The sequence below is a fragment of the Pelodiscus sinensis genome, chromosome 21 (genome assembly GCF_052426305.1).
Source record: "Pelodiscus sinensis isolate ZL-2025 chromosome 21, ASM5242630v1, whole genome shotgun sequence".
Classification (NCBI taxonomy): Eukaryota; Metazoa; Chordata; order Testudines; family Trionychidae; genus Pelodiscus; species Pelodiscus sinensis.
In genome coordinates, this window is record NC_143072.1 from 2,176,885 (window position 1) to 2,204,609 (window position 27,725).

The 27,725-nt window shown below is 46.6% G+C and overlaps 2 protein-coding genes across 3 annotated transcripts; one reads left to right on the top strand and one right to left on the bottom strand.

The window, feature by feature from the left end:
* Nucleotides 1-181: 181 nt before the first annotated feature.
* Nucleotides 182-21,697, bottom strand: NUP88 (nucleoporin 88). Of its 2 annotated transcripts, XM_075904390.2 has the most exons (18): nucleotides 21,435-21,697; nucleotides 17,337-17,420; nucleotides 16,724-16,893; nucleotides 14,411-14,536; nucleotides 14,184-14,270; nucleotides 13,264-13,440; nucleotides 11,679-11,865; nucleotides 10,896-11,046; nucleotides 9,612-9,710; nucleotides 9,436-9,526; nucleotides 7,809-7,910; nucleotides 5,554-5,712; nucleotides 5,173-5,298; nucleotides 4,090-4,155; nucleotides 3,787-3,867; nucleotides 3,273-3,399; nucleotides 2,915-3,033; nucleotides 182-412 (listed from the first exon to the last, which is right to left on the bottom strand). In XM_075904390.2, the coding sequence occupies exons 1-18, from the start codon at nucleotides 21,663-21,665 to the stop codon at nucleotides 349-351; spliced, it is 2,247 nt and encodes a 748-aa protein (XP_075760505.2). In that variant the 5' UTR covers nucleotides 21,666-21,697; the 3' UTR covers nucleotides 182-348. The 2 variants fall into 2 exon arrangements, with proteins under 2 accessions (XP_075760505.2, XP_089628166.1); XM_089772040.1 differs by lacking the exon at nucleotides 17,337-17,420.
* A 16-nt stretch (nucleotides 21,698-21,713) lies between these two features.
* Nucleotides 21,714-27,219, top strand: RPAIN (RPA interacting protein). Its single transcript, XM_006136076.3, has 7 exons — nucleotides 21,714-21,871; nucleotides 23,123-23,269; nucleotides 23,936-23,999; nucleotides 24,905-25,019; nucleotides 25,624-25,687; nucleotides 26,149-26,283; nucleotides 26,995-27,219. Exons 1-7 carry the CDS (start codon nucleotides 21,794-21,796, stop codon nucleotides 27,022-27,024), a joined length of 633 nt encoding a protein of 210 aa, XP_006136138.1. The 5' UTR covers nucleotides 21,714-21,793; the 3' UTR covers nucleotides 27,025-27,219.
* Nucleotides 27,220-27,725: the final 506 nt, after the last annotated feature.

The following is a 27,725-nucleotide window of genomic DNA, read 5'->3' on the forward strand; positions in this document are numbered from 1 at the left end:
TGGTTTTTCCAAGCTGCTCTCTGCCAGAGGGAGCTTCAGCAGATGAGCCATAGCCCCTCCCTTGTTAAGTAAACATCACTTCTAAATCTTGCTCTTTTCTATATTGCTTTAATACTTACAACTATCCAATCAATATGTAAGACTGTAAGCTCTAAGGCAACAAATTGAGCTTGTAAAAAGATTTTTTTCTTATCAAAAGAGTTTTATTTGATACTGAGTCTTTACAAAATAAAAAGCATATGCAGCACAAAATTGTTGCTGATAAATAGATGTGGATTGTATGTTCTCCCCTTAACATATTTCTTGTTGCTGGTCTCAAAAGCATTTCGGCCCTTCTATTGTGGGGGCTTAGAAGTTCACATGGCTTCTGATGTCATTGATCTGTTTTACCATTTCCCTTATATGTTCTCCCCTGCAAGAAAGTAGACAAATTGAATTGTACCGTGCTGTAGTTCTGAGTGGGGAAGGGATGTGATTGGTTTGCCTTGTTTGGAGCTAATCATAAACATTGCCCCTGCAGCTAAAAGGCAGGACATAGTATTAAGCTAAAGGTAATTCTTCCTGAACTATTTGATTGGTTGGCATCTTATAAAACCTGTCTCTTAACAGTGAGGCTCCATTGTATGCCCTTGGTGACAACCCCAAAATTTTCCAGTAGGGTTGCTGCTGCTGTGCAAAACACAAAAGAATCCAGCTTACTAAATCTTAGGTGGATGGGCTCCTGGTAGTTAACAGGAAGTAGGTACAGATGTTGCCTAGGAACCACTACTGCAAGTGGTCAAACTCCTGCAAAATCAGGGAATACAAGTTTTGCAGAAACCATGCTTTATCAAACTCTTTACAATTGCCACAGTAAGTTAGGACCCACAGCAGCAGTGCTCCAAAAAACAATGCAGCTTGATGGAAAGACCCCTCACTCCCTTGGCTTCATTAAGAACACAAGACTAGCACTATAGTTTCAGTATGTATTTGGCTTCAACCGTCCTCTCTCAATTCCTATTGCATTGTGCTTCTCTGAATGGCTCCCTACAGTGAGGTTGGTTTCACTGTCAGCCAGCCTGTGCTGCTTTTTCCACTTTTAGGGGTTTATTTTCATATGGCTTATTCTGTGAAGACTTATGTATGACCACTCAAATTTGACTTGACATTCATGAATTTGTCCATTACCTGCTCAGCTTTTTAAGCTGCACCTATCGACGTTTCAGTCCTTTAGACTTGCCCGTAGGTAGCTGGTTACCTTACGGTCTTTCTCTCTCTACACCTCACTTGTTGGCTGTGCCTGCACCTCCTCTAGAGAAACCTGAGCAGGCTAGATTCAAGTGAGCTCAGACAGCAGCACAGTGAAGGCACAATTACAGCAGCTTTGGTGCAGGCTAGCTACTTGAGGGTATGTTCACACTACAGTTGTCAGAAAAACAGCCTTTTTCCAACAGAACTTTAGGAACAGCCACACTGCAATTGCATCCTTCTGCAAGAAATTTGAAAGAACAGAAGGGTTTTTCCAGAATTGGTAATCCTCCTTCTATGAGGAAGAAGCCTTTTTCCAAAAGAGCTCTTTTGCAAAAAGGCATGTGTGGATGAGGAAGAGCGAGTTTTCAGAAGAAGAGGAAAGAGGTGCCCTGGTGGCCATTTTGTCCATAGCAATCACAGCTTACATGCAAGATAGGGCTGATGAAGTAGGTCTTTGCCCGCAAAAGCTTGTGTTCCAATAAATCCGTTAGTCTATAAGGTGCCACAAGACTCCTTGTCCCTTATGCAAGAGAGCATCCATTCAATGTGGACGCTCTTTCGAAAAAGCAGATTGCTTTTTCAATGCACTTTTGCAGTGTGGATGCTTTCTTGTGAAAGAAGCCCATAGTCTAGACATAGCCTGAGTAAGTACCCAGGGTCCAGGAAGGCTTGTACAGCCCAGGCTCTCAATTTCATTTTTCACATATGTCTGTCAGATGTGATTGCAGCTTATGTAAAGTGATGAAAAACTAAGGGTTTCCCAGCCAGATGGACTGTTGAGGGAAGGAGCAGACCAATGGACCTCTCAGGCTGACATGCACAGTTCTTGGACATTTGCCACAAGAGTTCCCACATGCTTCAGTCTTTACATAAGCAGTGCGCTCTCTAAAGAAAGATCAGACCCATCACTTCTGTCATGTCCAAAGCTTAGCTACCGAATAAGAATGTAAGTTACCAGCTATTTGTAATGTATTATCTCCCTTCTGTGAAGATAAACCTTTTGGCTACATCTACACTGGCATGATTTTTCCGAAAATGCTTTTAACAGAAAATTTTTCCGTTAAAAGCATTTCCGGAAAAGCGCGTCTAGATTGGCAGGACGTTTTTCCAGAAAAGCATCCGTGGCCAATTTAGACACACTTTTCCGCAAAAAAAAGCCCCGATCACCATTTTCGCGATGGGGGCTTTTTTTGCGGAAAACACTATCATGCTGTCTACACTGGCCCTTTCGGGCAAAAGTCTTTCGGAAAAAGACTTTTGCCCGAACGGGAGCAGCATAGAGAATCGTGATAGAAATGTAGCCGTGTTAGTCTGGGGTAGCTGAAGCAAAATGCAGGACAATGTAGCACTTTAAAGACTAACAAGATGGTTTATTAGATGATGAGCTTTTGTGGGCCAGACCCACTTCCTCAGATCAAACCAGTTTTTCCGGAAAAGCACTGATGATTTTACATTAGATCATCAGTGCTTTTCCGGAAATTCAGGCGGCCAGTGTAGACAGCTGGCAAGTTTTCCCAGAAAATCAGATGATTTTCTGGAAAAACCTTGCCAGTGTAGACACAGCCTTTAAGTATCCATATATCAACTCTGACAGTCTAAACAGTGCCATTAAAAGGCTGGGCATTGAATACACTCTCAAAACAACCCAAAGCACACGGAGCCAAGCTTGGAAAAATTCACTTACTCTTCTTTCAGAACTGTCTGGATGCACTTGCTCTGGCAGGCACTCAGGGTTATGGTAGGCTTTCGTGGACTGATTCCTTTTTCCATCTTTCTCTGCTGATAATCCTTTTTCATTTTCACCTAGAAGTGACAAGAATAATGGACTTAACTCTTGAATGTTTCATAAAGTTTCTGGTAACTGTTTCATTACATGTGACAGAAAATAGGAATGAGCAGAAGCACAGATCAAATGTACCACATAGGCAGGTACATTAAGAATTATCTCCTAAGTTCAGAAAATGCCTCAGTCTGTCCCTGCATGCTTTTCTGCCATGTTTTCCACTTCATATTTTCTAGTTCCAGTGCCACCTGATGCTCACCTGTTTGATAGCATTTCCTAAGTGCTGCAGTTGATCATGTATTGTCTGTAATTCTTTCTTCATGTCTCGCTCACTGTCTGACAGAACTGGAAGTTGAGTGTGAAAACTGCGAAGCACTTTCTTCATCCTTCATGCGCAAAAAAAAAAGTCAAAGGTAACTTTGAAACTTCTGTACACCACCTTTTTTGTACTGGACTGTGTACTAATTTGTAACCACTGGCACTCCTTTCTAGGGATGTGAATTAATCGATGAGCCTGGGCTCAGTGGTTAACCTTCATGGTTACATGCAGGCTCCTGGGGAGCCACCTGCCCCCCCACACAGCTGCTTCTATCCGGGGTACGGGAGGGGAAATATACACCCAAAAACATTTGGCATGTTCTGCTTATGTGGACTTTGCAGTATTGTGAAAAATCAACTGATTTCTCCTCCTCCCTCCCCCTACAACCAAAGTGTTCTGAATCTCAGTAGCATCCAGCATTGATGAGAAAACAAGTGTCAATCTAAGTGCTCACCTATTCATGATATCATCTTGTTTTTCTTTAGCTTCCTCATACTTGTCAGCCAAGCGCTCAGCCATTTCTCGCAGACTGTTCCTTTATACAAGTGAGAGTCACAGTTACAAAAAATAGCACATTCGATGGTCTGGTTTAAAGGGGCTAGCGAAGCTCTGAAGAGCTGGGCTGGATGGTAACTGTGACACACGGGGTGGGAGGAGGGAGTCTCACTAAAAGTCTAATCAGCCTGTTAGTTAAGGCAATTAACATTCCATGATTTAGCTAAAAACTGGCAGAGCCAATTAAACAGGGTGAACTCACCTTTCCTCTTGGCAGTACTTAAGATCTTCCAGTTGTTTGTTTTTCTGTGCCCCCAGCAATTTCACTCTAAAAATGAGAATTGAGTCAGAGACCAGTCCATGCACGAGGGAATGTAATGATTACTACTCTCCAGAGAAAAGCCAACAAAACTCAGACACTCTGGCGAGTTAAAAGTAGGTCAAGAGAGAAGGAACATCTCTCAAGATGAAGAGGGTTCAAAGGCAGCAGAGAAAATTCTTCATTCTAATTTCTCATTTTTAGCACTTGTGGCAAAACAGTTACCATGGTACAGGTCTTGATAGAGCACCAGCGATGGAGGCAGCTTGATTACATACAATTATATCCAAAAGGAAATGTTTTACTAGTAGGTTTTAAGTAGTTGGAACCAAGCTCCCAGCCTGATACATCCTTTCAGTATTTCCTCACGCTGATCATCTGTAGAAGGCATTATGCTGACATATGTGGGGTAATACTGATCTGAAACTTGCATATACCACTTTTGGAATATAACTAGTCTCAGATCAACACAACTGAGGATCAAAAATAGATTTCTTTCTCTACATTATGATTATTTGCAGGTGCTCTTCCAGGTACTGAGCTGTCTGACCATCCCCATTTGGTCCTTCATACAGATTGAACCTCTCTAGTGTGGCAACCTTGGAACCTGACCAGTTCTGAATGAGAGAATTTTTCAGACTATGGGAGGTCAATATTACCAAAACTTCTACTGCTTATTGGGCTGTTGGAGGACATTTAGGAGTAAATTAGAGCTAACTAACAGCACAGAACACAGAGAGGTAGGACTGGTGGCTGTAAACAAAATTTTGGGGCTGCAGGAAACTTGGCCACACCCACGAAAAGTGGACATCTGGCTAACCAAAATCATTCTAGATGACAGCTATTTCTGGACCAGAGCATTCTGGACTAGAGAGGTTCACCCTGTACTATATTTTATGGGGTCTAGCATTAACTGCAATCTTTTAATATTTATACATGGTGGCATCTCTTACCTGGGCATATCCTGATGTCATTAAAAACAAAGGTCAAGCTTAAATGTGTCACCTGTTTATAAAACCACGTTACCTTTGCTGGATCTCTTCTTTTGCCAGATCCTGTTTCAGAATATATTCTTCCCTGAACACCTGTGTGGCTCTGCTAAGGAGCTGAAGACATTCCTCGGGGGGAGGAGATGCATCTTTGTCAGCAGACCTTAAAACACAAAGAACAAGTTCTTTCTGTATATGCAGTCCCACTAACAAGTGTTTTTAAAGGGTAAATTCTCTGCTAACCAGAGAAGTCTCAGAAGTCTGTATGGGGTAGAAGACACTAGGCATAGCAACTGACATCTCTGGCAGCCCTCCCCCCATTTCAGTGTCCCAACACACATGGACAAAAGATTCTAGGGTGCATGTTCCTTCTATAATGTAGTCTCCTTCTTATGAGTCCCAGAAAAGAGTCTCGTACTTCAAAAGCAATGGGTTAGCAGAACTGCGCTGCAGGATTCCTCGGATATGTTTCTCAAATGAGTGATGTGATTCAGCTAGGATGCGGAGAGGTGACACAGCAATTTCAGTGTCCTCCCTGGTACACAGGAGTGGAGGGGATGCTGGATGGACTGTCGTTCTGTCAAAACAAAACATGCATCTAAATGTTACCAAACACAGAACTCTGCTTTCAATACACTCTGTCTTTAAAATATCAATCCTGTAAAATATTCTTCTTGTAGGCAAGAAGGCTAATGGCATATTAGGGTCCATTAGGAGGAGCACTTCCAGCTGATCTAGAGAAGTGATTTTTCTCCTTTATTTGGCACTGGTGAGGCCATATCTGGAGTACTACATCCAATTCTGGGCCCCCCACTACAGGAAGGATGTGGACACATTTGAGAGGGTCCAGCGGAGGGCAACTACAATGATTAGGGGGCTGGAGCACATAACCTATGAGGAGAGACTGAGGAATTTGGATTTATTTAGTCTACAGAAGAGAAGAGAGAGGGGGGGCTCTGATAGCAGATTTCAACTTCCTGAAGAGAGGTTCCAAAGAAGATGGGGGAGAGGCTGTTTGCAGTAGTGACAGATGGCAGAACAAGGAGACATGGTATCAAGTTACAGGGGGGGGAAGTCTAGGTTGGATATTAGGAAAAACTATTTCACTAGGAAGGTGGAAGCACTGGGATGAGTTCCCTAGGGAGGAGGTGGAATCTCCATCCCTACAGGTTTTTATGTCTTGGCTTGACAAAGCCCTGGCTGGGATGATTTACTTGGGATTGGTCCTGCCTTGGGCAGGGGGCTGGACTCAACCTCCTGAAGTCTCTTCCAGTCCTAGGATTCGATGATACCAAGGGAATTTAAAAATTCTTAAATTACACCAGTCTGACACGCATTAGGGAAAGCCTTCCAGCTACTGCAGTAACAACAGAACTGCTATGAACCATGTCCTGTGCAACACTCATTATCAGAGTATAGATCTTGGATCTATAGGAGTATTATAGGGTCTGATAGGAATATTCATGGAAGTGTTTAACACTATGGCCATTTGAACTGAAATCAAACATGGCCAAGTGAAACTCTACTTGTATCTACAGAGGCCAGAGACAGCCGCTGCCAGATTAAATCACAGTCAGGATACTTTAGAAAAACCAAAAGAAAGTCGTCATGGAAACAGTCCTTGCTTTCAAAGCAGATTATAAGGTTGGTATTTAAACAAGCTCCAGGTTATAAGTTATCAAGACCAAAAAAAAAAAATCTAAGAATTATTTACCAAATTTCCCACATGTGATGATTTTCTAAGGACTTCTATTTTTCTCCTCCATTCACACACATCCCCTGTAGACTTCACAAACCCAGTGGAGAGATTAACCCCCCCCCACCCACCCACACACACACACAGTCTGACAATTTTGTGCACTGCTTCAAATCTGTTTAGCTCCAGGATGTTGCGTGACTATGTAAAGCATTTTCAAATCACCGGGTGAAAAAATACCATAAAAAGTATTATAGCAGTATTTCAAGAATCTTTGGCCCTACACAAAGAGTGATTCGGTTATGCTAAGCATTGAAGATGTAGTAGGGTTATGACGTTATTCCTCAAAATGTACCTTCATCAATTGGACCGTGTCCTGGATGAGTTGCCATTTACTAAGCATAAGATTTATTTTAAAAGAAATAAGCTGTCAAGCTCAAATCTATTTTACATGAAGTGCCATCATCCAGAGGTTACCTGGCAACACGGTGGCATGGTTCCAATGTTCAGTTTTGATCATTACAAAATTGTGCAAAAACCAGAAAAGTGGTTCCCTCACCCAACACTGATGCCAGTTCAGTGATATGGCTGACCTCACAGCTAACAAAACAACTGGCATTCCATGGAGGGGAAATGCCTGGAAAATTAAAAGCAATTTGGGCTGATTTTTTGTGAAGTCTAAGATTAATTCAGACACTGAAAATAAAGGAAAGCAACACAGCTATCTTAACCCTCTATTCACTTTGTATATTACAGTAACACTTGTAGTTTGGTATATTTGTTGCATTTGAAAAAAATAGTCATTATAAATACGAAAAAGAAGAGCAGAAATGAAGAATTTAACTGACAAAAGGAACAGATAAAGAAATCTTGAGAGACTGAAGCACTTAACTGATAAGCACTTTGTAAGAAAGATTCCAGCATACAGGTTAAGACAAGGGAAAAGCACAATCAAATTAAGTACCAAAACTACATACAGAAGAGGCCTTGTGATACATTCATAGGTGCTGGTGATGCAGATCATTGTGGGCCCTAAGATGTCAGAGACTATCCAAAATCCTCTAATTGGAGCAGGCTGCCTGGGGAAATCAAACAGATTATAATTGAAAACATCTTTTGTCAATGCAATAAGACCATATGCAGAAAGCTGCATTCATCTACAACAATCAACTTGGAAGCCAAATGCGTCACTGAATTAAGACATCTTTAAGACAGACAGGTGCACAAAATGCTTTTATAGCTAAAGTTCACTCGCACTATTTCAAATAAGCCTCTTGTAAGTAATCACCATTTTGCTCTGACTATGAAATAAAACCAGCTTGTGGAAACTCCAGATACATGACATCATATAACATAACTGGTTCTTTACCCAGTTTGCCACAGATTAGGGAGGTTTTGATGGTCTGAAATTATTTGTATTGGCGGTGTCTGAGCTTTAACATTCCAGAAGTACACTATGCTGGAGAGTCTCAAGGCAGTATGTGTTTTGATGCTGAGGTATTTAGAAAGCCCCATTAAAGCCCTAAGTCTTGGACTAGGACAGCTAGGCTATGTCTACACTCGTGGCTTCTTGCGTGAGTAATATGCAAATGAGGCTAAGCGTGGAATATCGCCGAGCCTCATTTGCATACCTAATGAGCCATCATTTTTTTCAAAAGAGGCTCTTGCACAAGAAAAACCTACTCTGCCCCTTCTTGCGCAAGAAAAACCCTCTTGCGCAATGCCGTTCTTCCTGAAAAGTAATAGGTGTAACGGCATTGCGCAAGAGGGTTTTTCTTGCGCAAGAAGGGGCAGAGTAGACGCTCCTTCTTGTGCAAGAGCCTCTTTCGAAAAAAATGGTGGCTCATTAGGTATGCAAATGAGGCTTGGCGATATTCCACGCTTTGCCTCATTTGCATATTACTCACACAAGAAGCCGCAAGTGTAGACATAGCCCTAATGTTGATGGCTGAGGTTCAGATTAGGGATGTGGAAAGTTAACTGGTAGCATCACCCTACATGGGTAATTCTCACTAATTCCAGTTAATCGCTAGAGACTGGAGCAGATCCCAACTGCCCCGGCCAGGGGGCTGCTCCTGCCCCATAGATCCCACTGCAGCCATTGTCTGTGGCAGGCACAGCTTGGCTACCCACCACCCGCACAGGTTACACTGACTCCCCAGAGAGCCGGCTACAGGGCAGCCTCCCTGGGAGCAGGGCCAGCAGCTCTTGCCAGATCCACTCCTTGCTGGTAGGAGCTGGCAGCTCCGCTCCTGGAGAAGCTTTGCGGTGGGCACTGCACTATAACGCTTATTTAAGCTTTATACTGCAGAACCCATAGTGTGTAACCACTAGGATTTTTAGGGAAATTTTTAAAACACATTTTTATATCCTTAGTTCCGATACTATCAAAGTGGGAATTGCAGGCTTAATTCGATATGAAAATGCATTTGGGATAAACACTAACACTAAGGTACCAAATCTTGGTGCTCCGAGTTTAATAAGTAGTGATGATTTGGATTCTCTCAGCCAATCAAGTAATTTGTTCAGAAGGGATGTTGAGAGTTAATACACATAACAGAACATTTATTCACTCAAGGCAAATGGAAGATGGTCCCTTCTTACCTGCATGGCAATGGCTTTGTACAAAGAATGTGTTCCACAAAGCACTTCTGTTCCACTCCAAGTTCTTGTAAACTGTCCTTATCTTCCTCATCTATGAACACAGGAGACTGGTTCAAGTTCATTATGTTCAAGCTCTTCATATTTCCTCTCATGTGGAAGACACTTTCACTACTCACCTGACCCAAGGAATTTGTGAAGTTTGTGGATCCATGTTAGTCCAACACTGTGCACACCAGCTTCATGTATACAGTGATATCTAGAAGGACATTTAGGATCTGAAAATTAAGTGCTATATATTAACGGGACAGAAAACGCATCCTGTACATACTCAGCTAAGGTTCAGCACTCTACTCAGATGAGCTTTTCATCAACTTTGCACTAATGCTTACACTGAAAGGGCTATCCTATCCCTTTTCCTGCACTCAGCCCAACCAGCTGAATCAGTGCTTTTTTTCATATTTACAGTTTCATTTATAAACAGATCATAAAGGGTTAGTAAAATAATAGGAGATATAAGCATGTAACAGATATGCTTAGTAGAGGTTAGAAGTTATTTTAAGCCAACTACTGATCTACTGGACTTTACAACAATTTCTTAATTCTGCACTGCAGAGTAGGGATGTAAGAGTAGTCGGGTAGTCACATTGACTACTCACATTTTGCTCCCGCCCCACTGCTTCTATTTGAGAGGCAGCAAGAAGGGGGTGCAGGAGTTGGTGCTGGAGGGAGCTGACTTAAAAGCTGATTCCCCCCAGCACCATCTCCATGGCGGGAGGGGGTAGAGGCGGCAGAGGCACAGTGAGGAACCCGGCTGCACCTTTATCGACTAATTGACTAATCACATTTAACATCCCTATTGCAGAGGAAGGAAATACTAGATAACTTTTCCCCATCCTTTTTAATGGGAGCAGTCAGAACGATAACAAGTGCAAAGATATCTTTGGTCCACGAATGGCTCTTAGCCAAGAGGATCAGGGATGCAACCCCACACTTCTAAAACTCGAACTGCAAAGGACTGGACTGTTGCAAATGGATCACTCAAACTTGCCCTGTTCATTCCCTCTGAAGCATCCTGCACTAGCTACCAACAGGACACTGAACTAGATGACTCATTGGTCTGACCCACTAAGTTCTTTATAAGTCTAAAAGGCTGCAAATTCTACTTCTGATCTTGTGTAGAGATAGCAGGTCCTGAAAGCCTGGAGTCATTTAAAAAACTATTTCAGCATCATCATTGTGTTCTTGTGAGATTTCCTTTTTAAAATTACGAATAAAGAAGAAAAAAATTCAAATGTTTTCTGAATCCTTTTAACAGACAGGTAGCTGCAACACAGACTCCAAGGAACTGTTTTCAAAAACACTGCTCCGAGTACAGTGATACGGTCTGCATTGCTTAATATAGTTCATTTTGAAATTAAGTGAATTAAAACAGCAATAGTACTGTTGAACTACACTCTTACCTCTGTGCAGTTTAATTGGGCAAGAGAAATCAGATTCTAATGGCTCTTCCTCTTCTCCTGATGCCAATTTCAGTGCAAGTTCCAATTCAACACATTCAAACACATACAGAGAAGGGATGAGGTCAGATCTTGGGTCCCAAGACTTTTCTGACTGTAAGAAGTATTTGAATGAGTCAGTAAAGCATCTTTCTAGCAACAAGAAAACATTACTTAGCCCAGGATGGGCCCTCCCAGCCTTTAAAGAAAACACATCCTTGTTTCCTGAATAAAAGTTCCTAGCAGTCACTAATTAAAGCCTGCAGGAAGGTGCTGAAGAAGCTTTCCCGAGCCGCTGCTTTTTTCAGAAATCAAGCAGTAAGCGATCCTTGCCCAGTCCCCATGAATTTATTATGCTCCTCTATCTTCAGTGTCATCTGTGGTACTATAAGCCTAAAAAGCTTATCACTCTCCAGCTGGTGATACCAGTTTCTCGTCAGAGTCAACACATTTTAATTTTAATGGAGATATTTTGAAAAGAAACCACGTTTCTGAGAAGCATCAAGCTATAGTTTGGTCTCGGTCAAACTTAATATTCAGAACAAACATCCATGTTGGCCCCTTGCTAATCAGACCAACATTTAGGCTAAAACCAAAGGGTTCTATTTTAACTGCTGGTCTGATTAGCAAGGGGCCAACATGAACATTTTGTTTGAAAGTTTTCATTCAGAAAATGGGATGTGGGACAGAAAGAGACCACCACAAGAACAAGTGACATGATAGAGTTCCTAGGAAACACCACCCTACCATTTGCTCATCGTCCTCTTCTCCCTCCAGCACCACACAGTGATAAAGCATTCCTGACTCGGTGGCAATCACCAAGATGTTGGGAACACAGGGCAGGCACAGAACAGCACAAGCATCATAGCCATAGTTATCTTCAGCTGAGGGGTGCATGGGCAATGGGCCCAACAGCTTGCCAAGTTTTCCAGTGCTGCAATGAAGAAATGAGGAAGTGCTTACTGGAAGGCTAAGACCCAAAACTGTCTCCACCAATCACCTGGGAAAGAATTAAAGCCCAGGGCAATAGCTACAGGAACATAACACATTTACTAGTTTTTCTTGATCACGTTTGGCAACCTGAAATCTAATGAATTAACCTGGGCTATGTGCACTGTATGGTGCTCTCCCACAAAGACATGAATCTTATTATAATCTGCTATTGTCTAAGACTAACAAAATTGCCAGACAATGGAGTCAATAAGCAGTGCCACATCCCTTTACGAAGGGCTGTACACAAAGTGCTTAAAGAGACACGCAAGTTAATCTTACATGAACAAATGTCAATACCTAAGAATTTATTTTCCAGCATCTTGGTTATTTATTGTATTACTCTTATGTTGGCCTATGAAAAGAACTAGGCAGCTTCACTTCTGTGCATAGGCATTTTCTAATCAACTTCAACTTTTATTTCTCGCTCACTCGGAGAATGCATGCTGCTGTGTTAGCACCCTAAATACAGAGAATTTCTAATATTTTATTTTGCATATCTAATTACATCTACTTAGCAATTATAAGTGTCCTTTTCATTTGTCTTAAGGTAGGGATGTTAATGGTTAACCAGTTATCCGGTAGGGGCTGGAGCAGTCCCCCGACTGCTGTCGATAGGGGGCTGCTCCAGCTCTGTGGGGCTCATCGCGGGCAGAGGCGCCCCAGCCTGACCCCACCCCCTTTAATCGGTTAACTGATTAACCAATTAAATGGGATTTTACATCCCTTAAGGCTACATACCCTCTCACATAACCTAATTCTTTGTGTCTCAACCTGTCTTTGGACTGGATTCCTATGCTAACATTTTCCTAATGATACCCTGGCTGGAAGTCCCTAAAGTCACCAAAGAGGTTTGGTTCTTTGATGCACAGCCTCACCGAGCTATGGGAGCTGCAGCTTGGCACACGCCAGTTGTCGAAACCCCAAGTCAATATGGTACCTTTAGAACAGCTGATTTTTAACAAATCCCTAGATTTCTATTTAAATTTGATCTGACAGTGTCCCTTTTAAGTACTGTGACACACAAGTGGGTTATCAGCAGTGGGGACTGTACTTAGGATGTCTAGATATAAAACAATGAGCCTCTACTGCCTGAGTTCCAGGTCCAGAACTATTAGATCAAAGGCTAGAAACTCAGAACTCTGTGCGGCTCACCCATCCAAGGGGCGCACTGAGTAAGCCTGGATTTACAATATAAAGTGATGGAATGTAATACAACATCTGCAGTAGCACAATTCTTGATATAAAATATAGAACAATCTGCACACAGATGAAACACACACACACAAGTGCTATATGAATCACATGTCAAATACAACAACCAATTTGCTTACGTCCTTACCTTTGTAGGAGGCTAATATATGTGAGAAAGGTTTCCCCATTTTCATATAATATGTATAGAGGATAGGCCAATACTTCCTCCTTCCCTCGCTGCCCAGCTATATTCTTTGGAACAGAGACCAGAGGCCCAAAATCAAATGCCACTGCAGTTTCTCCTAGTGATGCTGTGTACGCTCTCCTGGGGAAGGAGAGACAGCAAACATTATAGTCGGTGATGACTGCACACAATTATTGCCCCCATTTCAAGTAGCATTTACTATTACATTAGATAAATATGATTAAGATTTCACAATGATCAGTGCTTTAGCCAATAGTATTTTCTGCCACAGAAACCTCAAGGTGGGTATTGCCCCTCTCTGCAATTAAATGCATATGCAAAGCACTGTAATACCTTTCCTCCCACCTCCATTATGCCTATTGATTTCTTACTCCATTTCTGAAAATAAACTGCCAGCTAGCTCAACTGTGTGGCATTCAGAGAGGTGAGGATATAATAGTATTTTCAGTACAATATGTTAAACCATAGCTTGGCTGTTGGAGAGCAACAGGTTTCTCCATTTCAGCTAGGTCAGAGACAAAGGAAGGTGACCTCCATTTGTTGTAGTTTCTTCCAAAAAGCCCCCTTTTAACTTCTGTTTAAGACACTGTATTAACTTCATAATATTTTGCTTTTGTTGCAGATAGTTAATCCCCTATTCTCTCTAAAATGGTAGGACAGAGAAAGTCCAGCTAATGTTCTGGGAAGAGCAGATAAAAACAAACTATGGAAAAGTAGGAAATAAGGTTCCCCACTGGCAAATTTATCACAGCACTTTACACCATCTTCTGTCCAGTCACTTTTCCATTTCTACAAAAAACACATTTGTTCCATCAGCAACTTTATCCTGTTGAGAGCATTTCAAAATCTAAAACTGCACAAACCCTTTATTGAGCATTAAACTCTCCTCCTCAGCATCTGAAAGAGCAATCACCTTCACAGGTATCTGTGGCACCTTCAGATTGTAAATCCTAGAAGAAAAAACAACAGTTACTATCCTGAACTTCTGTCTCTGCTATTTTTATGTTGTAATTCCACTAATAAGCCTGCCTACACATAACACAGCAAACAACTAAATGTTGTTCAGAAAAGCAAGCAGAAATAGACTTACCTTATAGTGTTATCTGAAGTCAACAGCACTATATGAGGTTCTAATGTCTCACTTGGATACCAAGCCACATGTTTTAAGGTCAAGGATGTCGAACTAGTGAAGAATCTTTCAGCGATAGGAATGGTGCTACAATAACAAATTTATAATACTGTTATCAAAGACATACCATCAAAACAGATTACTTTTATCTTCAGGGGAAAGAGCCTAATTTTAAGGCTCAAAATGGCTTTTGGTGATATTAAATTTGCATGTCCCTTTGGTCAGAAAATGTGTTTTATCTACTACTGTTACAAAACCTAAGATTACAATAACAAAGATCAGAATATTTTTCCAGTTTATTTTGTATGTGTGATAGCACCATCTGACTAGACTGGGTCACTACAGTAAATTTCGCCTGCTTTATTCCTCCTCCCTTATATGAGAGCCCGACGGAGAAATTTACAAGACATAGGAAATGACAAGAAACAAAAATTGGCAGATGCTCAGTGACCAAGTGTAGGATATAAAAGTCCTTTAAACTAAATATTTTAAACTGACTAGATTTCAAGATGGCAATGTCCCTTTAATCAGACAGTTCTAACAGAATCTGAAGTCACTTTATATGTATCTGTGATTAGAGGTAAATCCATACAAGTACTTATAACCATCATCATATATAGATTTCTGAATCTTGACTAAAGTAACATGAAGAATGGATATCTTCCCAATCCACTTGAGTCACCAAGAGGATGAAAGATGTGTGTGCTAACCCTTGACATCATTAGATATGCTTGTCTGAATACAGCTTTTTTTAATAGAGGACTGAATCCATAAAGCTATCAGATCTAGTTTATAAATCAGAAACAGAATAGCTTCATTGTATGATCCCTTCCACAAGTGTTTGAAAGGATATGCAGCAGCTTAAAAATCCTAAATTACTGAGGCCATGTTACCACGGCTGGAGAATGCAGGCAGAAAAAAATGACATCTTTGACCACAACAGAGAGGAGAAGAATCAGCAGCTTGTAGCAACATGTGTCAGCTATAAGAGCAGCAATGGTGGCAGTGGGTCCCAGAGATTCAGCCTGTGCAGCCATGTGTCACAACAGCCCTATGCTCACACCCAAGGGTACGTCTAGACTACAAGCCTCTTTTGAAAGAGCGTCTAGACTGCAACCACTTCTTTCGAAAAAGCAAGCTGCTTTTTTGAAGGAGAGCACCCAGGCAGTCTGGATGCTCTCTTTTGAAAAAGCGCTGTTTGCGTTCAATAGCGCCTTTTTTTGAAAGAGCACTTTCAAAAAAAGGCATTATTCCTTATAAAATGAGGTTTTCCGTGGTCGAAAAAACTGCCGCGTTCTTTCGATTTAATTTCAAAAGAACTCAGCAGTAGTCTAGACGCAGGTGAAGTTTTTTTGAAAAAAGGCCACTTTTTTCCAAAAAACCCCTGTAGTATATACACTCCCTAAGTGACACTGCTTTTTACACATTAAATACAAATACAGGAAAGTCTTATGATCCTCCCCAGTTTTCCTGTTGCTAATTTGGTACAAATAAAAGGTGCCATTCTATTCCACTTATTCAGGCTGAAGTCCATTTACACAAAAAACAATCAACATGGTAACCACTAACAATCCTGAGCCAAAGGAAGCAGCATTAAGAAGTTCAAGTCTCCTGGTCTATTCAGTCTTTAGACTCTCTCCCAAAACTGCCAACAAAAGTGATGAGGGTAGAATGACTGTGATATAAATCTTAAGTCACTGGAAACTTTTCCCTAGGGCAGGTTAGCCTATATCTACCTCCCTACAGGGTTTCTTGTGCCGCTCCCTAAAGGATCTGTTATTGGCCACTGTCAGAGATAGAGCACTAGACTAACTGGGCCACTGGCCTGATCCTGATAATTCCTATATTCTCATGAGATATTTTGTCCATTAGGAATGAGGACGTGAACCTATCTCTATCATACCACGTTGCTGGTATCCCAATATGCCTGTGAGGTAAACTGATCATTTGAAATTATGTCTTAGAAGGTCTTCTATGACAGTGCTAATTGGATTTGTGGAGGCTCTTAGTCTCATGAACCCATCAAGCCTATGACTCAACTCAGTGCATGTACTGTACCACTCTCAGGCCACGTTCAACTGGAAATCTTCAATATGTTCTACTCCTTATTTATGAAACTCTTCGTTCATATTTTCTGCTCTGTATCGCACACTCAGCATATATGTTATATCTTTTTTTGCACCATTGTATTTGATTGGGAAAGGTTAGAGGCTCATACATGAAGAATGTTAAGACAAAATGTGATTAAACACCTGAGATATACATAAAACTTACCTACAATTAACTGTTGGTTTTCCACCTTCAAATTCTGAGTTCTTTCCCCAGCGTTTAGGCAGTTCTAGTACCATCAGCCCTTTAATGCCTATGAGTGCCACATGATGCTGTGTAGGACTTAACAAGGTTTCATAGACTTCAAAAAGGGGTGGATTTATGCACACCAACGTCTGAAAATTAAAGCATTACAGTGAAATACTAGTATTAATAAATAAGTCATTTAAAAAGTACTACATAGCCTTAAGTTAACATTGCATTAACTATTCTGGAAACATTCACTGACTTGTAAACGAAGGTGCCAGTCACTGCTTCACAGTTAAAGCTGTGTACACACTATGGTGCTTGCACGCAAGACTATACATTTTATCCAGAGTGTTGCCAACTCCTGCGATTTCATTGCAAGACTCATGAGGCTTGGTACTTTTGTTTGAGCCCCAGCTCCTACAATCACATTATCATCTGAAAATGTCAGTTTTCATTATAAAAGTGAGCTACTAGGCCTCATGGCTGCAGAGAAAAGCTTGAAAACATGAACTTTTAATGTTCCAACCTCAAAAAGTAACCCCTCCCCCCCTCCCGATATTTGTTGTTTTAAAGTTATTTTTAAACCAACCTCATGATTAAGGGCCTTGTGATTTTGTTGATCTATATCTGTCTGTAATACCAAACAGTCCCAGGACTGGCCTCCTCTCCCTTCCTGGAAGAATTAACCCTTTTAGGTTCCAAGCTATCTTCCATGCTGAAGGACAGTACAGACACCAGGAAGCACCTACTATGGACTAGCCAGGTGCATACCCACCCAGAGATTGGAAAGACCTTATTCACCCCCTCATCCATACCAATGCCAAAGCTCCTTGCGCAGGGGCTACCATGTCCTTGTGGAGATGGATGGGGAACACTCAGGACAGGTACCCCCAAAAGGAAGTAATTCTGGAGAACGGGCTGGAATCTCACAATAACCCCCACTATGGAAACCCCTCCAACTACAGGGGATGGAGGAGAAACCACCCTGCCACTCTCACCCCAATACTGTCCCAGTCCTTCAGGCTTTGCACCTCTCAGCCCCTCCCCCGGGCTCTGTGCTGAATATTAAGAATTACGAACATAAACTGAAATTATGACTAAAATGTCAAGTCTAGTGAGGGGGTAAACCTACTTCTCGAAAAAAAAGGACAGGATGAACCCTCTAGCCATGCATCAAAGTTGATTGACAATCACCTGTCAAGTGACCATTCCATGCCAACAAATGGAGCACAGGAAGAGATCAACGTGCCCTGATTATGTTTTGGGGAAAATTTGAGACTTGCAAGCAGTTACAGAGAGTACTGGAAGTCAGAACTGGAGTGGACTGGGGTGTTGCTAGTAGGGTGCTGGTGTCAGAGTTAGGGATATAAGTAAGTAGTCAAGTAGTCGACTACCTGATAAGGCTAGACTTATTGGATAGTCAAGTCCACTACGCACATTTCTTTCCCCGCTCTTTGCTGCCTCTGTACTGGAGACAGCAAAGGGTGGGGGGGGGGGGAGAAAAAGTCGGTTTCCCCCCAGCACTATCTCCATGGTGCGGTGCTCCTCCCCCCACAGCTGCCTCTAATAACAGAGGCAGCAGCCCGGGGTGAGGCAGGCGGCACCAGGGAGATAGCTGTGGGGAAGCTCCGGCAGCAGCCCGTCTATGTAGGGTCTCAGCTCAGCTGATGCCGGGTCTGGGACCAAGCCCTGCTGCAGCTCTGTAATTTAAAATACAGTAGGAACTGGGCAGCCTGCCCACCTGGCTCTGACCACATTTGAAATGCAGAGGTCCTGCACGCTGTCGGGCTGTCTGTGAGCAGCCCAGGTGGGAGCAAAGACAGTGAAGCATGTGATGCCCCCAATGTTACAGGTCAGATCGTGTGGCACATCAGACTGACACCCTGCCTAGTAATGGCCTAGCCCCCCCCGCTGCATTGCCCTCCTCAGGTCCCACCCGATCCAGCCGAGCCCTCCCGCCGGGTATCACACTCCCCTGCCCAGAAATTGGTACCAGCCCAATGGACTCTGCACCAGTCTCATGCCCTCCCCCGCAACTGGTACCAACCCGGCCCCCTGGGCTTCTCCCCACACAGACACATCCCCCACTGCCCAGTACCTGATACCAGCCCAGCCCCATGGGCTCCATACAACCTCAGACTCCTCCCCGACCCCCCCCCCCCGGTACCAGGTACGGGCCCAGCCCCGCAGCCCCCCGCCCCTCAGACACCCCCGGTATCTGGTACCGGCCCAGCCCCGCGGGCCCCCCGCCCCTCAGACACCCCCGGTATCTGGTACCGGCCCAGCCCCGCGGGCCCCCCGCCCCTCAGACACCCCCGGTATCTGGTACCGGCCCAGCCCCGCGGGCCCCCCGCCCCTCAGACACCCCCGGTATCTGGTACCGGCCCAGCCCCGCGGGCCCCCCGCCCCTCAGACACCCCCGGTATCTGGTACCGGCCCAGCCCCGCGGGCCCCCCGCCCCTCAGACACCCCCGGTATCTGGTACCGGCCCAGCCCCGCGGGCTCCCCGCCCCTCAGACCCCCCCGGTACCTGGTACCAGCCCAGCCCCGCGGCCCCCCGCCCCTCAGACCCCCCCGGTACCCGGTACCGGCCCAGCCCCATGGGCTCCATACAACCTCAGACACCTCCCCGACCCCCCCGGTACCTGGTACCGGCCCAGCCCCGCGGCCCCCCCGCCCCTCAGACCCCCCCCGGTACCTGGTACCGGCCCAGCCCCATGGGCTCCATACAACCTCAGACACCTCCCCGACCCCCCCCCCGGTACCTGGTACCGGCCCAGCCCCGCGGCCCCCCCGCCCCTCAGACCCCCCCCGGTACCTGGTACCGGCCCAGCCCCGCGGCCCCCCCGCCCCTCAGACCCCCCCGGTACCTGGTACCGGCCCAGCCCCGCGGCCCCCCCGCCCCTCAGACCCCCCCCGGTACCTGGTACCGGCCCAGCCCCGCGGCCCCCCCGCCCCTCAGACCCCCCCCGGTACCTGGTACCGGCCCAGCCCCGCGGCCCCCCCGCCCCTCAGACCCCCCCGGTACCTGGTACCGGCCCAGCCCCGCGGGCCCCCGCCACTCAGACCCCCCCCGGTACCTGGTACCGGCCCAGCCCCGCGGCCCCCCGCCCCTCAGACCCCCCCGGTACCTGGTACCGGCCGAGCCCCGCGGCCCCCCCGCCCCTCAGACCCCCCCCGGTACCTGGTACCGGCCCAGCCCCGCGGCCCCCGCCGCTCAGGCCCCCCCCGGTACCTGGTACCGGCCCAGCCCCGCGGCCCCCCCGCCCCTCAGACCCCCCCCGGTACCTGGTACCGGCCCAGCCCCGCGGCCCCCCCGCCCCTCAGACCCCCCCCGGTACCTGGTACCGGCCCAGCCCCGCGGCCCCCCCGCCCCTCAGACCCCCCCGGTACCTGGTACCGGCCCAGCCCCGCGGCCCCCCGCCCTCAGACCCCCCCCGGTACCTGGTACCGGCCCAGCCCCGCGGCCCCCCGCCCCTCAGACCCCCCCGGTACCTGGTACCGGCCGAGCCCCGCGGCCCCCCCGCCCCTCAGACCCCCCCCGGTACCTGGTACCGGCCCAGCCCCGCGGCCTCCCCGCCCTCAGGCCCCCCCCGGTACCTGGTACCGGCCCAGCCCCGCGGCCCCCCCGCCCCTCAGACCCCCCCGGTACCTGGTACCGGCCCAGCCCCGCGGCCCCCCCCGCCCCTCAGACCCCCCCGGTACCTGGTACCGGCCCAGCCCCGCGGCCCCCCGCCCCTCAGACCCCCCCGGTACCTGGTACCGGCCCAGCCCCGCGGCCCCCCCCGCCCCTCAGACCCCCCCGGTACCTGGTACCGGCCCAGCCCCGCGGCCCCCCCGCCCCTCAGACCCCCCCGGTACCTGGTACCGGCCCAGCCCCGCGGCCCCCCCGCCGCTCAGGCCCCCCCGGTACCTGGTACCGGCCCAGCCCCGCGGCCCCCCCCCGCTCAGACCCCCCCGGTACCTGGTACCGGCCCAGCCCCGCGGCCCCCCCGCCCCTCAGACCCCCCCCCGGTACCTGGTACCGGCCCAGCCCCGCGGCCCCCCCGCCCCTCACCCCCCCGGTACCTGGTACCGGCCCAGCCCCGCGGCCCCCCCGCCCCTCACACCCCCCCGGTACCTGGTACCGGCCCAGCCCCGCGGCCCCCCCGCCCCTCAGACCCCCCCGGTACCTGGTACCGGCCCAGCCCCGCGGCCCCCCGCCCCTCAGACCCCCCCGGTACCTGGTACCGGCCCAGCCCCGCGGCCCCCCGCCCCTCAGACCCCCCCGGTACCTGGTACCGGCCCAGCCCCGCGGCCCCCCCGCCCCTCAGACCCCCCCGGTACCTGGTACCGGCCCAGCCCCGCGGCCCCCCCCGCCCCTCACACCCCCCCGGTACCTGGTACCGGCCCAGCCCCGCGGCCCCCCCGCCCCTCAGACCCCCCCGGTACCTGGTACCGGCCCAGCCCCGCGGCCCCCCGCCCCTCAGACCCCCCCGGTACCTGGTACCGGCCCAGCCCCGCGGCCCCCCCGCCCCTCAGACCCCCCCGGTACCTGGTACCGGCCCAGCCCCGCGGCCCCCCGCCCCTCAGACCCCCCCGGTACCTGGTACCGGCCCAGCCCCGCGGCCCCCCGCCCCTCAGACCCCCCCGGTACCTGGTACCGGCCCAGCCCCGCGGCCCCCCGCCCCTCAGACCCCCCCGGTACCTGGTACCGGCCCAGCCCCGCGGCCCCCCCGCCGCTCAGGCCCCGCAGGCTGAGGGTGAAGAAGGCGCCGCGCTCCGCCTCCCACAGGAACAGGTCCGCGCCCAGCCCGAAGAGCAGGCTGCGGGCGGGCCCGGGGTCGGGCCCGGGGGCGCCCCGCTCGCGCAGCCGGCACAGCACGGCGTGGTGGGGCAGCGCCGCCCGCCACTCGCCCGCCGGGTCCTCCGCCGCCATCGCGCCACCCCGGAACAGCGCCGGCCGCCGCCAGCCAATCAGCGCGCCGGGCGCCTCGGAACTACCGCTCCCAGCGCGCCCCGCGCGGGACTACAAGTCCCAGCGCGCCCCGCGGCCAGGCTGGCGGCATGGAGGCGCCGGGGCAGCAGCGCCGCGCTCTCTACAAGGGGCCCGCAGCCCCGCCCTGGAAGGAGACCTACCGCCGGGTGAGCGCCGCCCCGTAGAACGCGGGGGAGCCCGGCGTTCGGGCCCTGGATACATTGTAACGATTTCCCCGCCGCTGGACCCTCCAGCCCCCTGGGTAGCAGCGAGCGGGCAAAATGGGGCAGGAGGCACCTGCCTGCGCTCAAGCCTCAAACATCAGGGGTGCCCCGCTAACACCGGGTCCCCCTGTCTGCCGGGGGCTGGGGGCAGTACAAGGGGGGGTCCACTTGGCATGGCCCCCTGTTTTGCCAGCTACTGCTGGCAGGAGCGAGCCCGGTGGCAGGATTGCTGTGCTCACCGGCTGGGAAGTGGGTGGGGAGACCTGTTAAGCTATTAATGGCATTCCTGTTAAGTACGCGTTGCACCATCCTTCAGACAGAGAAACAGGGCTTCTATCAAGTGTAGGAATCGAATCCAAGTGGTCTAGCTACCCAGGCCAAAGCTTACACATTATGTCTCCCTAACACCATTTTCAAACAGATATGAGTTGGTCAATGCTTAATTTCAATGGCACCCTGAAAATTATACAGAAGGAAGAGTTGCATGTTAACCTGTGTGTCTTAGTGGCAGTGGGGTGGGAAGGGAGCTATTCTGGTCAGCTGGCTGCTCAAATCTCCTGAAGCTCTGTAGGGTTCCAAAATAAGTTTCCTAGGTTTTTCTAGCCGGTAGGACAACTTTGAGAAATAAATATTGTGAGGCTCTGATTTAATCTCAGTTCTCCTACACCCTTACCACCAACTGCAGATTATTAAAGGGGCGGGCGGGCGGGGGGGGGGGGGGGAGAATATATACAGCTGGCTGATGGCAAAACAAATAATGTCTAGCCAGAAGAAGCCAAAGAATTGCCAGCCAAGTATGTATCTGAACACATGTGAGGGTGAATATAGTAAAATACCATACAAATTTGGTCCCTATATGTTAGAGACTGGGTAGAAAATACAGACCTTTTCCCCCATCTTACCTTCTGCCTGGAGAACTGGGATCCCATCTGCCCAGCCAAATTGAATTGCTCTTGGTCTCCTGTAGTCCTGTCTGCTAATGGTCTAGGAGCCTGACTAGGTCTCTGGTTCCGTCCAGCTGGCTGGTGGGGCTTCCCCAAACCATGTTGGTATTACAATCCTATAATTGTTCCGTTTTCTTCAGTTATGTCCGTGAGCTATAAAATCGCAGCATCTGGCTGCCCTGTAGTCCAGCCGAAAGAAAAGACATGATGCTAATGTATCCTGCATCATTTATTTTCTCTTTTCTCAAAGCGCTGTGTGGAGAGACTTAAAAACAGTCGTGCCAAGCTGCTGGATCGATATCGCCAGGCTGGGGAGAATGTGCATTGCAATGCCAGGGGTGCTCTGGTGCAGGAAGTGATGGAGGAGGAGTGGCAGGCCTTGCAGGCGCTGTCTCAGGTCAGTGTGCTGGATTCTTGCACATCATCTCAGATCTGCCCTCTACACAGCTTCCCTGCCTACCAATGTTACAAACTGCATCTCCATCCTCAACCATTCAGGAGCTTCAGGGGGTAGCTGAGAGAGTCTGTTACAGAAAAAAACAGCAAGCAAATGGTCTGGTAGGACTTTATAGACTAACAAAACACATAGATGGTATTATGAGCTTTCGTGGGCACAGTCCACTTCTTCAGATGACCGGAGTTAACTGCTTGCTGTTTTTATCCTCAACCATGAGATTCTTGTGACTTTTGGGTGATGGTTTTTGTGCCTGATTTTGAAAGATTAGTGTTATTTGTCTAGTAGTTTCTTGGCATGGGGATAAAATGCTGAGGTTTGACCTTAACAGGGAGAGGGGGCAGAATTTGCTACCTTGTCCATGCACAAACAGCTGTTTCACAGAGGAGAGGAAACTGGTCAAAGGAGTCTGGAAACCTCTGCTTGCTAACTGCAAACAAATGATGCAAATTCAGGAAACTGTCATTGCAAAGTCAGCACAGTCATGTGTTTGATTACACTGGATTGTTTGTGTATTTCAAAACAATACTGTCCTGTTGGTGCTATGAAATAATGCCCCCCGTCCCCCACTTGCCTAAAGAGAGGAATACTGATTGATGTACATTTCAGGTGTGGGAGGACCCTGATGAACAAGCAGTACTGGAGGAAATCCAGCAAGAGTTAATTTTGCAAGGTAAATTTTCAAAAAAAAATTACATCTTGACCTGTTAATAGACCTACCCTGAGTCATTTTTAACCTTCCTGAAATCCTTGTCATCCATTTATTTGAAGCCGGACTTTCTTCTTGGCTCAGAAATCTCATGCTTCCAAAAGATTCTTTTTAAAAGTCTATGATCTCAGATGCTTTGGGATCCTGGCAGGTGGCTGGTTGTGATTGGAGATGTAACAAAGCAATGCTACCAAATAATTGGGAATTAAATCATGGGATGTGGAAAGTGCCAACAAAGGACATGAGTTTTAGCTTCCTTCTGAAGGGTTGGAAGGCCAATTGCTGGATAAGCAAATTTTCAAAAATGCTCCAGTATTTCCATTAAGAATAGAAAATGTGAAGGTTATCTCTGATATGAAATAAGAGTTCCTGAACCCTGATAATATATAAAGTATTTGATTTATGGCTGTCTCACCCTAATTTGACTTTCCCATGAGGAATCCTTGACCACATGACAATCCTGATTGCACACACATCCTCTCTTGTATCCTCTGAAATAATCTGATCATAGGACTGGGATCCAGAAGCTTCAGGCTTAGACACTCTTTGACCTTGGCCAAATCACAATCCATGTTTCCCCATCTATAAGATAGGGAGATATAAGGTGCGGTTGATTAATGCTTGTAAACTACTTTGAGATCTTTAAATGGAAGATATAATGGGCAGAATTAGGTTAGCATCCTCTTTTCAGTGGGCATCATGAGTAAAAAATTAAGTCAGAATTCCCTAAAGAAAAACAAGTTAGAAATACTGACAAACCCAGTATTTCTCAAATCCAGCTCTCTGAATAGCCATAACAATTTTATCTTGACAAGTGTCTTAAGCCAGTAGCCAGTGACAGCTGGTTTTTGTTTTCTGGGCTTGAACAGAGCAGTTGACCATACAAGAGTATGAACGGAGTCTACAGTTTGACCAGGAGTGCTTCAATGCAATCCTTGACGGCTTGGACACAGGCAGCAAGATTACCTGTCCAGTGTGTAAAAGGTGAGACGGGTTCCTATCACTACATGCTGTATGTTAACTACCTTACCCTCCAGTAGACCTTCTGAATTCAGCCAAGTATGTAATGATGTTCTCAAAGCCTAAACATTTTAATGCATTCATTTCTAGCAACTGTTGATTGGCTGATGAAATCTGGCTTCATTCATTCTTGCTGTAATAAGAGGTTTATGGATCTCTTCACTTAACACTGGTATGCAGCCCGCTGTGGAACTCAATACGCTTTTTAACAGCAATATTCTGTAAGACGAGCAGCTCCCTTATGTTTTGTGCAAAGTGTGATTTGTACACTGCAGCTTTATGCCTCTCTTAAAGCTTGCTATAAGAGATTCTGAAGATAAAAATATCCATAAGTAGTACAGGGGATTCTGCATTGAGATGATAGCCATCCTCTGTCTGGAGACAGTTTGGCCTCTTCCTTGAGGAAAAAAATCAGACCTCTTTCTCTAGTAAGGGTTTGATTGTAACAACTGTTCAAGAGGCACAAATCCTGTGGGAGATGCTTCTAACATCTAATTTCAGGCCTGATAGAATTCAATGTTCTCTTCTCCTTTAGGGGTGTCTAACTCATGCTTTGTTCTGTTTCTAGGAATCATCTGACTGTGACAAGTCACTTGGTTTTATGCCAGTGTGGATTATACATCAGCACACAGGTAAACTCTACCTGAAGTGTTGTAGTTCCTTAGTTCTGGGCAAAGTTGCCCTTCTTTCAAATGTTGCTGATGTCTGTCATTCATGTTTTCATGCCCCCCGTCTTGGTCCTCTTGCACGTGCTTAATGGAAAGGTGGCTCAACAGAGCTGTTTTCAAACTGTGGTTTGTAGAGCCCATCCTAGAAGCATGCTGAATGGAATGGTTGTAAAACTAAGCAGCAGGGGAGTGGGAGCAGATATGGCCCTATGTAATCTCACTCATCTAAGCATCATGTTAAAAAAAAACACACCTGAGAAAACCCCATGTAGGGAAAGCTTGCATCTGAAGTAAATAATCTACCATATGAGCTGTGTAGTCAGAAATGCTAGTTCTGAGAGTTAGGTAAACTTGCTGCAAAACTACTGCTCAGAAAATCCTCTTTAAAAACACAAGATGAGTTTCTTCATCTATTTCTGTCTCAGGGTATGACAGAACAGAAGCTCCGGTCACTTCTAGAAGACAGTGTAACAGAACATGGTCATCAGTGTCTTCACAATCCTGAGTTCTCCATCACTAGTGGAATGGATGGAGAAGCCAATCTTTTCATGAGCTGTCCGGTGAGTCTAAACTGTCAAGGGAAACATCCGCATTCATGTGTGCTTCTCCATGTAGTGGGTAAAACCACATAAATTACTCAACTTAAAAGGTTGTACTGCTTTCTCCTCTATCCCCACAAATGTACACCTTTTGGGAAGCAAAAACACAGCATTTCTGAGAGGAACATGACAGTAAGATTCGATTTTTTAATTTGGCTACTTGTCTTTACACTGAGATACAGTATGTGTTCCTATTTTGTGTAACACAAACAGAGCTATTGGGCTAAGCAATTATCTATATAGAATAAAATTGCCATTAATAAAATCAAAGCCAAAGTTACTTTTTCTTTACTCTTTTCTAGTTGCCTTCTCTTCCCCAGGTGAGGCTCATCTGTATTTTTACTTTCTGGGTCTCCTGCACTAGCACAGTGCATTGTGGGTTGCAGACACTGAAAGAGAAACCTTAAATCCTCCAGATCCTTTTCAGTAACAAGCAGTGAAGCTGTTTTGATTTAAGTGCACTGAAAGCTTGTTTATACAAGTCCTAAGTACTGAGCTGAAATCAACATAACCCTTAGATGTAGTATAGTCCTTTTTTCTCCCTTTGCATGGCCCAACCTAAAAGCTTAGTGGTAGGTGTCTCTTAGCATTAGTACCCATGAAGATTGACCTTGTTCCAGTGTTGTTGTATTGTGTATACCTGTAAGTGACTGGACACTTTCTTTTCTAAAGGTCTGTGACTCTTGGACAGTCCTCCTATAACTACAGCGCTGCTGGGATTTCTGTATGGAAAGAATGCACTAGTAGGATTCTTCCTTCAGCCTCTAAGCAACTCAGATGGCATCCTGTACATGCTTTTTATATTTAATTGTAATGGTTTTGTACTTTAATACTGGGTATCAAGCAATATTGACTTAAACTGCACTTTGATAGCTAAATAAATATTTCAGATAAGCAGCTGTTTGTAAGGCAAGCCTCTCCAGAATCTTGAATTCAGCCACAAGCTTTCTAATAACTTACTACTGCCTTTTTGGCTTTTCCCTTTTCCTGTTTTACAGAAAGAATACAGCGGGGTTCTGCCCGTCTCAGCTTCTGTAGCTGCACATAAAGTAGGCGATTGATAGTGGCAAACTTTAGCTGTAACATGTCAGCATTCACCAAGAACAAACTAGCACTTCTTAAAAATTACACTAAATTCTTCCCTTTCACTGATATAATGCCCCACCTCTGCTGGGGCAGCTGAACCCCAAACCTTATTTAGAGGAAAAAGGCTTTGATACATATCAACTCCAACTAGCATCCTTAATTGTAAGCTCGAGTCAGACACAGGCTGAGACTAGCATGCAGGGATTTATTTAAACATCACTTCCTTTTGACTAAATAGGGGAGTAATTTGAATGGAGTTGGGGCTCTACTGTATCATTTAATTTAATCTGGGTCATGTAATCAGACTTTCCTTTCAA

Bases quoted from the DNA above. Each gene is read 5' to 3' on its own strand.
- RPAIN (XM_006136076.3), top strand. From the start codon at position 21,794: ATGGAGGCGCCGGGGCAGCAGCGCCGCGCTCTCTACAAGGGGCCCGCA. The intron at 24,000-24,904 runs GTAAATTTTCAA...GGGCTTGAACAG, and splicing joins GCAAGAGTTAATTTTGCAAG to AGCAGTTGACCATACAAGAG. The intron at 26,284-26,994 runs GTGAGTCTAAAC...TCTTTTCTAAAG, and splicing joins ATCTTTTCATGAGCTGTCCG to GTCTGTGACTCTTGGACAGT.
- NUP88 (XM_075904390.2), bottom strand. From the start codon at position 21,665: ATGGCGGCGGAGGACCCGGCGGGCGAGTGGCGGGCGGCGCTGCCCCAC. The intron at 11,047-11,678 runs GTAGGGTGGTGT...TACTTCTTACAG, and splicing joins AAGAGGACGATGAGCAAATG to TCAGAAAAGTCTTGGGACCC. The intron at 7,911-9,435 runs GTAAGAAGGGAC...TGATTTCCCCAG, and splicing joins ACAAAGCCATTGCCATGCAG to GCAGCCTGCTCCAATTAGAG.